At 36.2% G+C, this 15,688-nt stretch overlaps 1 protein-coding gene across 2 annotated transcripts in view; it reads left to right on the plus strand.

The window, feature by feature from the left end:
- Positions 1-15,688, plus strand: part of DCC (DCC netrin 1 receptor) — a 1,229,995-nt gene that overhangs the window by 1,068,708 nt on the left and 145,599 nt on the right. For both annotated transcript variants that reach the window (XM_079109018.1, XM_079109019.1), the window contains exons 17-19: positions 1,675-1,907; positions 6,690-6,828; positions 11,505-11,612. In XM_079109018.1, the coding sequence (XP_078965144.1) occupies positions 1,675-1,907; positions 6,690-6,828; positions 11,505-11,612 (480 nt within the window). The remainder of the gene's footprint in view (positions 1-1,674; positions 1,908-6,689; positions 6,829-11,504; positions 11,613-15,688) is intronic.

Below are 15,688 nucleotides of genomic sequence, written 5' to 3' on the forward strand. Positions count from 1 at the left end.
AAGAACAGCAAAAGTGAGGCAGTGCCTGCCTTAGTTTGGCAAAGACATCTTTACTGCTCTGTGGTCATGATGAAGAACTTGGATCCTCATGGAGGCTGGTTGACTTCTTTTCCCTCTTCTTCATTCCATAAATCCATTTGGGTTTAAAGGATCCTGTAATAGAGACATCAAGGAAACATGGAAAGCCTGGGCTCTTGTCATTAAATTTTAATCTTACATCTTTCTCTTTCCCACTTTCTCTATCTTACTCTTTTTCTCCTTTTGTTCTGTTTTTGTGTTGTTTTATATTTTTCTCCAAAGACCACAGACCAGTAAACTACTAAATAATTCATTGAAAAACACAGTGAATGAATAGGGATAGGGGTTTGAAATACTGTGGCCAAACCGAAGTCATCATCTGAGCCCACCACCAGCCACTCAGCTTTGAACTAGCTGTTAAAAAAAATAATCTGTCTGCTGCAGACACTACATTTTAGAAGGTCTCATCTTCTTGAATGGCATCAACATATGCCTACCTTGAGAGCTATGCTGTGCTTTTTTTGTTCTTGTTGTTATTGAGAATTCATATTCCATAATATAAAAGTTAATTTAAAAAATATAAATGTATTCAGTAGAAGTTAAAATGCTCAAAATCAGACTATGACTGTTGCCACAAAGTAAGCTTCTGTGATTGTAATCTCCCCAGCAATAATAACTGCAAGGATTTTTTTTTGACAACTTTATTAAAATACATATGGCATTCTGAAGACTCCCATTATTTTATGGATCAAAGAACGTGCATCCCTCAGTGCAAATCTCATCAATCTGTAGGTAGTTAATTTTGTCTTCCCATCCAATAATGTAGTCTTTCCACTGAACTTGAAAGTTCAGAACAAAGAATGTATAATATAGGAAGGCCTGCCAAGAATGAAAACTGAGCTAATTACTCTGGGAGAATATAGGTAATGTCAACACTTCTAACAGTTTCTTTAAGGATTGCAATCTTAGGAAACGTGCTACCCTAGCTGCTTTCTAAAACCTAATTATCAAACATAAATTGATCCAAGTGACCACATATATATGGTCACTCTGTGCAGTCACAACCATATAGGTTGGTCTGGCTGATAGGGTGCTTTGTTCTTTATTGTTTCTTGCCTAAACAATATTTATGCTGGTATAAGTTAAAAAATAATGAAAGCATTCAAGAAACCTAATCAACTTAAAGAAGGAGAAGAACAAAAAAAAAAAAAAAAAAAAAACTTAGGAGTTTGATAAGCACTTATTTCCTTTGCAGGAGAAAATAAATCAGAAACACCGTTGTATCTTGTTATTTTAAGTCCTCTATTTAATAAATTGATAAATACTATGAAAGATCTTGAAGAAGCAATGTGCAACATTCCAACAAAAGTGGACTTTTTAAATAGATAACCAAAAGTGATAGTCAAATGGGTTAAAAAAAATACTCTAAGGAAATTTTGGAAGGATAGAAAATGTTATTTTGATAACATGACGGTACTGTTCTAATGTGTTTTCTGATTGAATTAATTGCATTTTTTTCTGTTCTTCTCATGTTCCCCTTCATCATTATTGCCATGCATTTAACTCATTGTGATGTGTTGCCACTGATGTTTATTTTTTAACGCTTTTATTTGTGTATTTATTTGTTTGTTTCATTTGGTGGGTTTTCTAACCCAGACCCCACTGACCCCGTTGATTATTATCCTCTGCTTGATGATTTCCCCACCTCGGTCCCAGACGTCTCCACCCCCATGCTCCCACCAGTAGGTGTCCAGGCTGTGGCCCTGACCCACGAGGCCGTGAGGGTCAGCTGGGCAGACAACTCTGTCCCTAAGAACCAAAAAACATCCGAGGTGCGTCTTTACACTGTCCGGTGGAGAACCAGCTTTTCTGCGAGTGCCAAATACAAGGTAAAGTTCTCATGGCCTGAAATTTAAAATGAAACTGTTGTTTATTGGATACATTTTTATTTTCAAATGCTTCCTGTATTCTCATGAATCATTTTGCTGCTCTAATACCTGGAAAAAGAAAACATTTTAATGACTCGATATCTAAAATTAGTTTAGACTCATTGGGTCTTAGGAAACAAATCTAAAGTAAGAAAGGGAAGCATTAAGAGCTGCAAACTGCTGTTTGAAATGCACCAGATGCTTGGTTGGTATCAATAATTGGATTCTGTGCAGGGGAGTATCATTTTCCTTTGAAAATAGCAGGATTCCAGGAAATTTTTCTGGATAGGTTTTGGTATTTTTCTTTTCATTTAGAATCTCGATGACGTCAAAGGCAACCCTGCTAATGTCACAGAAACCCATCCTACAGAGAATCTAACTGGGAATAGATAACATGAAGGTATTTTTATAACATCCTTAGAGAGCACTCTGAGCCATTAACATCGACTTTGTTGTTTAGCTTTGAAAACATTCTCCTGTGGTAGAAGAAAATCCTCTCAAACTAAGAGGAAAGGCACCAGCCACTGAGTTGTCTGACAACCTCCTAAGAGCTCCTTAGGGATCTGTCTGAGGCACTGTCATTATCACTTTCAAATCTCTACCAGGAAACCTCAGAAACTCTAAAAAGAGTTGGTTATTTACAGAGACAATGATGTTACCTCCTAAACCTGTTACTGTGTTAGCATATATAGACAGCACACAAATGTAAACAAAAATGAGAGGATTAGCAAGTGATTACCAGGCACCCTCGTGTATCTGTAATGGCTATAGGTCCAGGAGGTAGTTAATCTTGAATGATAAAAGCATGTTTTAGCTATTCTCACTTAACATATTACACAGAATTTTGAAATGAGTTATACACTCAGCTCCATGGATATACCTGAAAGAATTCTTAAGTCATTCAAGTAAGATAATATGTGAAAATACATTTAAAGCTTAGTGTCTCACATGATGCTGATTGGAAATGAAAAAGGAAGGTTTGAAAGTAAGAACATAAATGTCACACAGCAACTAAGGAGTCAAGTGACCCGAGCCTGGCCCTCCAGTGTCTTCATACCCCCTTTTATCTCTGCTCTTGATAAACCTACCTTGGTGGCACTCTGGAAGAATTTCAATCTTCTATCCACTGTTGCCTCCACTGAGCTACCGTCTCCCTTAATCCAGCCTCAAGACGGAAGTGATTTAGGGGGAATGAAAGTGTCCTTTGGGAACTTATGACTCCAACCCTGGAGATAATAGTGAAATCCCACTAATAACTCTCTAAGCTTGCCTCTTTCTTCCTGTAGACATGCGGGATCTGCCTCTAGCATCTTTCAATTTTTAAATGCCATAAAATTCGCACTTCATCATAAATCAGTTTTTACTTGAAGCCATTTAAAAAGCAGCATTCTTTGGTACTGCTGCCCTGCTAGACCAGGTACTGGAAAAAACACTCCAGGAAATTCTAGATAGTATCATTGATATAAGATACGTTGTAAGTACTGCTTCTATCCCCTTTCAGTATTAGATTTAAGACTGAATAGAACCATAAATAAAAATAATATTGTTAGAAAAGACAACCAGAGAAAAACATGAGCATATTAAGAAAATCTTTTCATGTATAAATTGCCCATTTTAAAGTTTACTTTTAAAAGAGTACTTTTCCCACTTTGAAAGTTTTATGCTCATAATTGCTGTATTTTGTAGATACATTTATTTCACAGAATGGCCATGGTTACTTTGAGAGAATGTGAAATGTTCTAAAGGACAATGATTGTTTTCTGTAGAACGTTTTGAGCTCTAGAATATCTTGAGGCAAATGATTTTAGTTGTATGGTTTGCACTGAAGTCTTGGAATTATTGTCTCACAGACAATGCCTGTAAAGTGAGACCCAAAACTATCCCTTTTCCCATCATCTTCTCTGACATAAGACTTTAAATTACCCTCCCTGTCACACACACACACACACACACACACACACACACACACACACACACACCATTTTACATCTACACCCTGAGGTGAAGAGGTTTAGAAGAAAGGGTTAGATAAGTTGAGAAGCAAGAACAAATGAAGACCACACATGGTCTACTGGAGATAAACACAATAAATTTTACAAATAGTGATAATAGATGCTTTGATTTACACTTTGTCCTTTTCAATTCAGTCTTGTCTATGACTTCATCTCTTTACCCACAGTAGCTTTATAAGGCAGACAAGGCATATACACAATAGCAAAGAAAATACATGGAATCAAATGATCTGGGCTCAAGAGTTGACTTTGGCTTTGCAATGTCTTGTCGCTTAATTTAGCTTTTTTTTTTTTTTTTTTCATCTATATGATGTGGATATTCACATCTACTTTAAAATGAATAAGAAGATTCTTCATAGTTAAGTGTGTGTGTGTTTCTTTATGAAAACACAGGTAAAGGGTATAATTGACTAATTTCCCGGATGAAATAGATCTGGAACCCAGATGAGCAGATGACATCAGCCTGACTTCTTCCACACAAGTACCCTTATCCATCATTTAGTCCTAGATCAAGCTTCCATCCTGAAATTCACATTTAAATTCTCCAAAACACTGTATTGACTTTTCTGATAAAATGGAGGAATTTTCTGTAATTTTTTCTACTAAAGTTTTTAATCACATGCTGTTTTACATGACTCTCCATTCGAAATGCACATTGATTGACAGTTGAGCAGTGCTTATCAAATATAGCATGAATGGTACAAAGAATACCAATGGGCACAGACAGTTGTGTAAGATTCAGCCTCATTCCTCAAGATACAACTCAACACGAAGTTTAACACTTTCCTAAATTATATATATAACAGAGATGATGCTTGAAATATTGAAGCTGACATTTATTTAACACTTACTCTGGGCCAGGCACTGTTTGACATGGCTTATTTCACACTTTAAATATTGCCATGCACCCAGTGCCCCGGTTATCTCCATTTTGCAGGTGAGAAAACTGAGACTCAGAGAGATAGTACCTGGGTGTTGCATATCCACAGAAATAACTGACCATGATTTTCCTAAGTATTTCTAGTCTTAGTGATGTAAGACAAGCAGTAGCCTTCTATGAGTTTCCAGAGAGCACTGAGTGAATGCATGGTATAGAATGTTCTGTCACTCTGCAACATAAAGATTACATTGCTTAGCGGGCACCTAAAGGCCAGTGGTGACCATAGAGTCTGGTGCTAAACATTTCTCATTTTCCCATTCCCCCGTCTTAATTCTTTTTTTTTTTTTTTTTTTTTTTTTTGCGGTGCTGGGGATCAAACCCAGGGCCTTGTGCTTGCAAGGCAAGTACTCTACCGATTGAGCTATCTCCCCAGCACCCCCCTGTCTTATTTCTGTTCCTAAGACTCAGAGGTGTTAGATATGATGTGTGGGAGGGAAATATTGAAGTTATACATCAACACACACACACAAGCTGCCTACTTTGTTTTATTTGATGGAATTCCATCCTCCTGATTATACCAAGTATTTTTACATTTATTTAGGACACATATTTTAAAAGCTGTTTTTAAGAAGAGCTTCTGATAAATGTATCTGAGCTCATCATTTTAATAGGATGAATGGGCACGTCATGGAAATGTTATTAGTGTAGTTAAATATTTATTTGATGTTGTAACAAAATGTAGGATTTTCATAGCCATAATCTGTGACAGATTCACAGTAGAATAAAAAAAGATTTACCATACAATACTAGTAAGGTAGAAGTAGATGTGATATCTACCTATGGGGAAAAAGACCTTTCCTTGATTTCAAGACATAGATATATAACAAAAATAATAAATATAAAAAGAGAAGTGAGTATGTTTGGAAGAAGACCAAGAGCTAAATATCAAGCACAGTGGATATTTATAAGAGGCATAAACAGTTTTGAATGTGCCTGATCATCTGGAAAATATGCTTTTACCTGTGAGACTAGTGTGTTTTTCTTCATTACCATTTTGATGCTTTGAGTAAGCAATGAAGACATAATTTAATTAATTTACTTTTGACTAAAATAACTAAAGGTTGTTATTTAAAAGGCAGAGGATGGATTCAGAAGACTTAGGTAGACTAACACCACGTCGCACACCAATGCAATCCTTTAGTGTTTATCCAATTTGGTGTCCCTGTCCTGATCAATTGCTGCAGTTACATACAATAACATGTTACATGCAGTTACATGTTTCTTTAATGTGAAATGTGCACAAAGAAAGTAAATTACATGGCACAACACTGTTTTTGTTCTATTTCCTTTATAAGATCTAAATAGATTCTGGAAGCACTAAAAGTTGGTACCTTAAAGTCTGTTTTAAAGACACAATGTGCGTTAGAAGTATAGTGAACAATGACAGTGATGATCTATGTCAAATATTTAACTTTAACCTCCCCAAATCCCCAGATTTCAATTAAAAATAAACTTAAGTTCAGAACAGACAGCTTCCAAAACTGGAGTTGACCGAAGGAAGCGGAGTTTGTCTTGGCCCTGATCCTTTTGCCTCACTCAGGAAAATCTATCAGCTAACGACCCCTTTGAACAACATAATACCTAATTTTATTGATCATGTTTTAGATGTGTAATCAGCTTATGTAAACGGCTTGACAGAAAAGAAGTAGAATCAGTGCTGTCTTTTGCTGTTTCAAAAGAAATTTGGGGTTTTTTTGCTGACTTTCTTGATAGTCTGTTCACATGTCTTGATTTACTAGATTGCTAAGAGGTCATTTTTTTTTTCTCTTTGCTTATTTCCTACTTGTATAGTCAGAAGACACAACATCACTCAGCTACACAGCAACAGGCCTCAAACCAAACACAATGTATGAGTTCTCAGTCATGGTAACAAAAAACAGAAGGTCCAGCACATGGAGTATGACTGCACACGCTACCACATATGAAGCAGGTATGTGAAGAAATACTGGCCTCAAAATATCTCCTTTTGACAGCTGATAGGGGAGTGGGAGTTGAAACTTACCACCTTGTGGGTGCTCAGTTACACCCTGTCCTATGTGAAATATTGTATCCTTTATAGTTCATAGTGCTTTCATAGCTAACTGTATACTCCCTACTCTAGGAAAGAAGAAGAAGAATCTCCAATGGATTAGATAAGTTGATTGGATGGTTAATGTGTTGGCTTCTTTGTGGTGTTAACTCAGCAGATCTGAATAGGAATCTTTAATACATTTAAGTGAAGAACAGAAATTCTTCCATTGAACAGTTGTGTCTTTGAACAACCATCATGTTAGCTATTTGGAAAGAAATTAAATACAAAATAATTACAACTCGATTCTCGTGGATACTCACCCCAAGGAACCATAGCTGGATATAGGAAGAAGTTTCCTGGTGATTTCGTTCACTCTTTGGAAATGGGACAACATCATGATAAACCATTATGCGATTTACTATAAATTTTACCAGAGTCTCATTTACTATGGATCATAAATGTAGGGTTTATAATCTTAATAGGGATGCAATATTGGCATTTATGGTTCACAGAAATCCAACATCTGAAAAATATATGCTTTTTAATTGGGTTTAATTGGTTTCTTGATATTGTATCATAGTTCTGGACAAACTGCACTACAGATTTTGAAAATACAAAAAGATTATGCCAACGAAGCTCTTCTCTGACTAAGTTGAATTTCTTTTTTCATTAGAATTTTTCCAGTGATATCGCGGTTCTAATTTTTATTTCAGACTATTATCTTAACTATTGGAGCTCCAGTATGAATGCATTTATGTATACGCGGGTACTTCTTTCTATAAGAAGTTTTCCAGTTAGTCTAATTTAATCTTAACATTCTCCTCTTCTAGTTCACACGTTCTACACGAATAGCTCCTCTTCTCAGAATTCTGCCCTGGGTGCCTGTGTTCAAAGCATCTTAGGAAGAATAAGACCAGCTGAATGAGCTCTGTGCTACGTGCTTTATTGGGAGATGAGAAAGGACCTTCTCTTCCATTTAACTTGAAAGGAGATGAATGTAGTTAAATTTAAATGAGTAAAAAGAATCTGATCTTCCCTGACTGAAAGAGAAGGAGTATAGCTTCAACTTAACACAAGAAAATGCATTCACTTACCCCTTCATAAACAGAATGCACACTAAGATCTGACTTGATAAATGCATCCTATTGATTTCGACTCCCCTGCCTGGCCTTGTGGGGAGGCCCATGGTGAGACACATTGCTGGCAAAAAGATATTAGCTTTCAGAAATGTGCTTAGTAGAAAGGGTGATTGTCAAATCAGATAATGATCTGGACAGAGGTGTGAATCGCATGTGGATGAGATCCCTGGATGATGAGGAGAAGCAAGAAGTAATTCACAGGTGTCTGTGGATTTTATAACTGTGAGGAGAAAAGGGAATGAAATGACTCTAGGTTTTCTTTCTAATTCTTTAGTTACATGAGGACTGAATGAGGCCACACTGTTAGGTGCTAAAATGACTCATGAGGAAGATAAGGGTGACTGGCAAAATTTTTCAAGTAAATGATTTCAATTCTGTCCAGATGATGAATCCTTAATTTTATTCCGATTAAGCAAATGGAAAATAACAGGAAGGATACCTGAACTAATCAGGTCTGGGAAAGGGACAGAGCCAGCATTACTCTCACGTCTTAGAGATGAGGAACTGTTGGTCTGTCCTTGCTAGGTGCCACAGTGACTTGACTCCACTGTTCTTCCTTGTATCTAAAATCCCCTTTTCAAAAAGGGAGAGCTTAATTGGCATTTCTAAGACAGGACATCACACAGTTTAACACAGGGTAGAATGAAGACCTTAAAGTTCCCATATGATGTTACGACCGAGCTTGTGACACAGATGAGAACTTGTTTGCCAAAGGAAAAGCTTCTCTAACAGGAAGGAGAGCAAATGGGATGCTGGACAGACCAAATAACAATGCCCAAAATGGTTCCTGTGGCTGAAATCTTCCAAATCTCGAATATTAACCTCCATTCATACACTTCATGAAAATTTTCAAATGTGGAGAAAATTGTTGAAGAGACAGAAATAACACAGAGCACTGCTTGTCTGGTGGGCCAAGATATTAATTATGGGTTTTCTAACAGTATTCATTTATAATTGTCAGGTCCTGAGATGAAGGCACTTGGTACAAAAGGCAGAGAATGTAGTCTGTATCTTTGACAGAATAATAATCCAACAAAGGAGTAAAACGTTTTGAAAAAATGCTGAAGTAACTTAAGAAATACAATCCCAAAATTTTGGGCAAGTTGAAATCAGAGCAAATAGATCGAAGTACAAATTCTGTCTGGAGAAATAAAGGAGGTGTCACAGTGCAAGGCTTGCTTATCTGTGTGCCGTGTGCATTTTCAGGTACCCATTGTGGGGACTTGCAAAGGAAAGAAAGAAAGAGTTCGTGCAAGGATAACCAAGCAGATGTCAGAAAGACGATGTGTTCAAAAGACACTCCTGAATGGCTCAAAGTGATGGGAGCATGGTGTCATGGGACAATGAGGGGAAATGAGGCTATAAACAAAGCAGAAATTCTATAGGGTGGTATTTAATTATTTATTTATATTTAACCTAGAGAGTCTGAATAATCAAGGAAAAATTTCTATTTTTTTAAACTTACATTGTTTATTTTTAGTTGAAAAAGAACAATTGTATATATTTAGGATACCTGTGACATTTTGATTTATATATTATAAATAGATTCAATCAAGCTAATTAACATGGCCATCATCTTACTAGCATGTTATTCTTTTGTGGTAAGAATGTTGAGAACTTATCCTGTGAGGAAGTTTGAATTATACAATACTTTATACCTAAGTATAGTCACCATGCAGTGAAATAGTTCACTAAGACACACTCCCCTGTCTAACTGGATCTTTGTACCCTGGAGTCTTCCCTGCCCTTCTCTCTACCTGACCTCTGGTAACCATGTTTCTGGAGCAGATCAGTGTTGTATTACTTGGGTTAGTAGGGATCTTTGAGGTTAAGGCCATATTATTTTTTCATATATTAAGGATAATCCAAAGCATTTGAGTCATTAATACTAACACCAAAATTTCTATTCCCCAGCATTAACAAAGCTTGAGTATAAAGAACATGAGCAGCACCTGAGATACTTTAGTTGTTACATTACTTGTTTGAATCAGCAACTCTTCAATGATTTATTTTGGTTGCTAAAGTTAAAGAGTTGGTTTATGTTTTCTTGAATACCATAACCATAAGTGAGGCAATCTAATCGTCCTCTGTCTTCTAACTACACATCAATTTGAATTTTAACATAGTTAAGGCAAAGTATATTTTGACTAGTTAAAAGGGTGTATCTATTAATTTATGCCTTAATTTATTGCCTTAAGCAACTTAGTGAAACTCTATCTCTAAACAAAATATAAAAAGGCCTGGGGATGTAACTCAATGGTTAAATACCCCGACACGAATCCTGGTACAAAAAAAAATTGAAACATAGTGTGTACCTTGTCAATGTATTAAACTTAGGTGAAACTTCAGATAATGAAGTTATCTGTAATCAAGTGACTTTGAGGATCAGGGCATAGGAAAGAAAATTGTGTGTGATAGATGAGAATAATTGGTATCCCCTCTGTTTGACTCATGTATGAAACTCTACTCAGGAAGAGATACTGAAAATAAAGTGTAGATAATGTACAGATTGGCCCACAGAAGAATCAAAGGGAATGATAAATAATGATGATTTCTAACCTGGAGACCAAGTTCTACCTATCTTGCAATACACAGAGTTCATATTTGGATACCTATAAATTCCTCTAGAACCCGAACATAGAGTCTGGATGTATTCTGAATCTCCTGTGTCAAAATAAGGGGAACAAAGAGACTGTAGCTAATAGATTTGGAGCATTGCTAGCTAATTGAAAGGAAACTTGTCTTTCAAAGTATCAAGGATGAGAAAACAAGTTGGAAGAGACCTGGAAAATACTGGACTGACTCAGCCAGTTTGCTTCAAGTTTTAACATACACAAAACAGTGGGAGAAGAAGCTTCAAGAAGAGCAAGGTTTCAAGCTGTCCAGTTTCATACCAGGTTGAAATGAAGGCACTCATGGATAGTTTCTTACCTCCTCTGCTTAGTGTGTCTCTTTTCCCTTCTTGTTTAGAAGATGCCTAATATGTTACTGAGGCAATATATTTTTACCTGGGCTTTAATTCTTTTTTTTTTCTGTTTTTTATGGAAATAATTGGGTGACATTTTCCTTTATAAACTATAGTTGTAGCAGGATTCTCTCTCTTAAAGACATGTAGCCGTCAGTCTCACTGCATACATTTCCTTGTTCTTATGCTTCTTCTATTTTCAGTGTGAGCTCACTTGAAAACATGGGCTGTGCTTATCTCCTCCAGGTGTGCACACATTCTGTTCTCTCTGCAGTTACACTTTCAAAAGTCAGTTAACTTCCATGGAAAGCCATTAATTTTTATATCTTTGTTTATGTAATTAAAAACCTTGAAATGAATTGTACATGGCAAAATAAACATGATACAACTCATGATAGATTCTGAACATCAACTTTGTGATTAATAGTCTTACCAATGTCTGTTTGCCTTCATAACCAATGACAAGGCCTTGTCTCTGTCTCATCTTGCAGCCCCGACCTCTGCTCCCAAGGATTTGACAGTCATTACTCGGGAAGGGAAGCCTCGTGCTGTCATTGTGAGCTGGCAGCCTCCCTTGGAAGCCAATGGGAAAATTACTGGTAAGCACCCAGGTTTCTTTCTCTGTATTGCCCTGGCCTGGCCTGCAATTGCTTACCTACCCCACCCCCATACACCACTTTGTGCCTTAGTTTCTGTCTCAATATCTCAGTTCACTCCCTGACCCACCCTGTCTGTCTCCTCTTGGCCCCCACAGTCTGTAGCATTCCTGAATGGTGCAGGCAGATACACACACATGCTTGTTGCTTTCCGGTTACTTTGAGAGAGACAGGTATTTCAATTAGGATAGACGTTTTGTTTTTGATTCTATGGAGCATTAAGGCAACTATCCGAGGGAATACTCTGAGTATAGATGACTGAAAGAAGCTAGGTTGTTTGGCAATTATGAAATACAAAAGATATTTAATGACCGTGTGTTTTTACACAGCACATGCGAAGGAGGTTTGTCTGGGGATTTTTAATTTCTCACTTTGCTTTTAGCTTCTTACTTAAATCATAAGGTTCAGAAAATACTTAATATTGACTGACAGAAATTGAACATAATGAATATTTCACAGTGACAGATTTTATTTTGCCAAATATTGCTGATAACATCAATGCCTAATTAAAGCATCCATTAGAAGCCTGTAATGTTAATTTAGTATGAAAAATATAATGGAGTTCTATCAGAGATTTTGCATTTAAATGATCACTTTAGGCTTTTAATAAATGTCTCCATAGCATATAATTATTATGAAAAATATTGTATAACTCAAAATGTGCACATTATAGTCTAATTAACTTGAACCATTGGGTTAGGAACATGTAAGAGTCACTCCTGTTTCTTCTTTTTTACATTCAAGAGGTAGATAGCAGTACCATAAATTAACAACATGATTCAGTCATTCTGTGATACAGAGATAAGCTTGGAAATTGCAGTTTCAGATGGCACACTTACTTTATGTGAGTTACATTTTGATTTTTGCAAAATGAAAAGATAATGTGAAAATTCCAAAAGTGATTGAAATTTAAGTTGAAGATTTGTTTTCTCTAGGAAATTGCTCTCAGTGCAATAGCAAACAGAATTTTCATTTAAGCTGACAAATATGGAAAAAGAAGAGAGGCATAAAATGTCCCCCAAATCTTATATGTTCTGTTGTCAGTGTGCCAGGCCTTTTAAAACCAAGGCTGGCTCATTCCAATTTTCTTTTATTCCCCCTCTCAGTGTTATGATCTATTTTCATTGGTTCTGTTTCAGTACTTTTGTAGCCTTTGATTTATTTATATTTTGTTTCATCACAAAAAGTTATTTATAAGTGTATGGTAAATCGATATATAATAAGTTTAAGAAGAAAAAACAAAATAGAAACTGTCTAAATAAAAGCAAGTTCTAATGGAAAAAATACATTTTTGGTAAAGGATAAAATAAGTCATATTCTCCACTCATTAAAATTCTCCACTCTTTCTTTAAAAAAATCTCTTCAAATAGTCAGGTAAACAATAGAATGTGTTTTGAACTCTAAAAGAAAGACTAATTTTGCATTTCCAAGGGGGAAAAATAGAAGTCTGCCCCATATTAAGAAGCACAAATTAATCAAAACAATAAAATCTATATATTAATATTTCAGTGCATGTATAGGTAACCTTGTTCCCATACTTTATTTAGAGTTTTCTGTTCTATTGTTCTCACCAATAAAAATATATATGCTTTCACAGTGGAAAAATAAAAGTATGAGAGGTGATAGTTCTTGCCTTTAAAAACCATCGTCATAGGTCAGGTGTGATATACTCCTGTAATCCTAGTGGCTCAAGAGGCTGAGGTAGGAGAATCTGGGAGTCAAAGCCAGCCTCAGCAAAAGGTAGGCACTAAGCAACTCAGTGAGACCCTGACTGTAAAAAAAATACAAAAAAGGGCTGGGGATGTGACTAAGTGGTTGAATGCCCCTGAGTTTAATCCCTGGTATCAAAAAAAAAAAAAATGTGGTCACCTCTTATAATCACAAAATTATGATTATCAGATTGAGAAGTTGATTCTGTTCAAATGGAACAAACACAAAGAACCCTTAAGAAAACGTCTGTCCCATTCTTAATTTGGTTCTTCCATTCAAATTACTGCCAGAAAATAAGATAATAAAATATTCATAATACTAGGCCACAAGGCAGAGGACCCAGATTTGCTACACTCACTTTTAACAGAAATGCAAAGAAAAATGTGAGCTCTGCCCCTGCATGGCTAGGCCACGTGTGCTTCTAAGGGATGTGCTCCCAGTGACCAGTGTTGCTTTTTATTTTCCTAAGTCCTTCATGTAGACAGCAGTAGTACAGGTGGTTAAGAACCCAGTTTTCTAAGGGGTGTGCTTGGACAGGTCATTTAAGGTCCCCAAGCCTTTCTCACTTTCTCATATATAAAATGAGGATAGAAATAGAACCTCTTGTCTAGAATTGTTGTAATAATACAGAACTGAGAACAGTCTCTGATGCCCAGTGTAGTAGTATTCCAATTTGAAATCCATTCTAGAACAAGCCTTTACTAAGGTGCTTTGCATAGAACCCAGACCATCATTTTATAATTGCTTCTGAAAGAGTAAATAAAAAGTACGGAAGAAGAAATTCAGATAATTCCAGTATCTAAATTCCCTGATTATAATCGGGCAACTAAGACTATATATTCAGAAGGCGATGGTTCAGTATACATTAAACATTTATTACATGCTTAGCATCCTGCTAAGCATTTTAGTATTGTAAATGATCACATATTCCACTATTTCTTATTAAAAATAGCAATTAGCGTATTCTGTGTATGTAACTCATCCAAACTCAACTAAACAAGAAGTAGCAAACCCGAGATTAGAAACTTGACTTCTCAATGATTATACTGTGTTTTGCTCCAACTTATTATATTCCACTGTCCTAAATCAATGAATCTCATCTGAGTTTTAATTTAGTTTATCTGGGAAGGGACAGAACATAGTATTGTTTGAAAGCTTCTTGAGTGATTTTTATGTATGATCAGAGTTTTGAAACATTGCTCTGAATAAATGCAATGCCCAACACTGTTTAAGTCAGGGACAACATAGAGAGAGAGGAGGTGGGTTTTTCAGAGACTGTTTCTTTATCTCTACAGTCTTGTGATTAAGGCCACTGTCTTTCTGTGTCATTTGCTACTCAAATTCAGTTCTTCTCCTTTTGAATGCTCTTCTCTCATGACTTCTATAAAATCATGTTCTTCTCACTTCTGGGGCTACAGCTTCTGTCAGTCTCATCTGTGGACAGTGCTTCTACCTGTTCTTCTGTGCTGCTTCCTAGAATGAAGTTCTTCTCATTCCTCTTGTTACTTTCTCTAGAGAAGTGTCTATATCAGAATCCATTGATAGTAAATACCCACTTGTATCTCTGAAATCTGTATCTCCTTCCAAGAAGTTCTAAATACACACATCCAACTTCTGATTAGACATCTGCATGATCCTGTCTTATTGACTCCTTCTTCTCTTCTCCAATGTCTCCTCTCTTATCTTCCTTTTTTTTTTCTGTCACCCACTACAACTGGTCAAATAATATTATTGTATTCTCTAGTAGGTTTAAGACCATCCGAGATTGCGAGCCCCTCTGGCACTCAAATTGGATTTAAAGGTGTCTAATTTTCTCACTCCCATCTTTTTAAAAGCTTCCACTATTTATTCAGTTGGAAAAGTTGGAAACTTGGTTATCTTGACCTCTTCTTCTTCATCCCCTTTCTGTATAATCATGAAAGAAAATCTAAATGCTTTTAGTCAATGATGGAAGCTTCATGAGAACAGGTTTTGTTTAGTACTCTCTTCCCAGTAGCAACATTCCTAGCCAGGCACATGGGTGCACACCTGTAATCCCAGCAGCCTGGGAGGCAGGATTACAAATTCAAAGCCAGTCTCAGCAACTTAAATGAGGCCCTAAGCAACTCAGTGTGACCCTGTGTCTAAATAAAATATACCAAAAAGGCTAAGGATATTGCTCAGTGGTTAAGCACCCCTGAGTTCAATGTTCAATCCCCAGTACCAAAAAAAAAAAAAAAAAAAAAAAAAAAAAAAAAGAAAGAAATGAAAAACCAAGCAAAACAAATACACGCACACATTCTTGACAGTTAGCAGGTAATTAATAAATG

This window comes from Sciurus vulgaris, assembly GCF_902686455.1.
Source record: "Sciurus vulgaris genome assembly, chromosome: 13".
In the NCBI taxonomy this organism is placed as follows: Eukaryota; Metazoa; Chordata; class Mammalia; order Rodentia; family Sciuridae; genus Sciurus; species Sciurus vulgaris.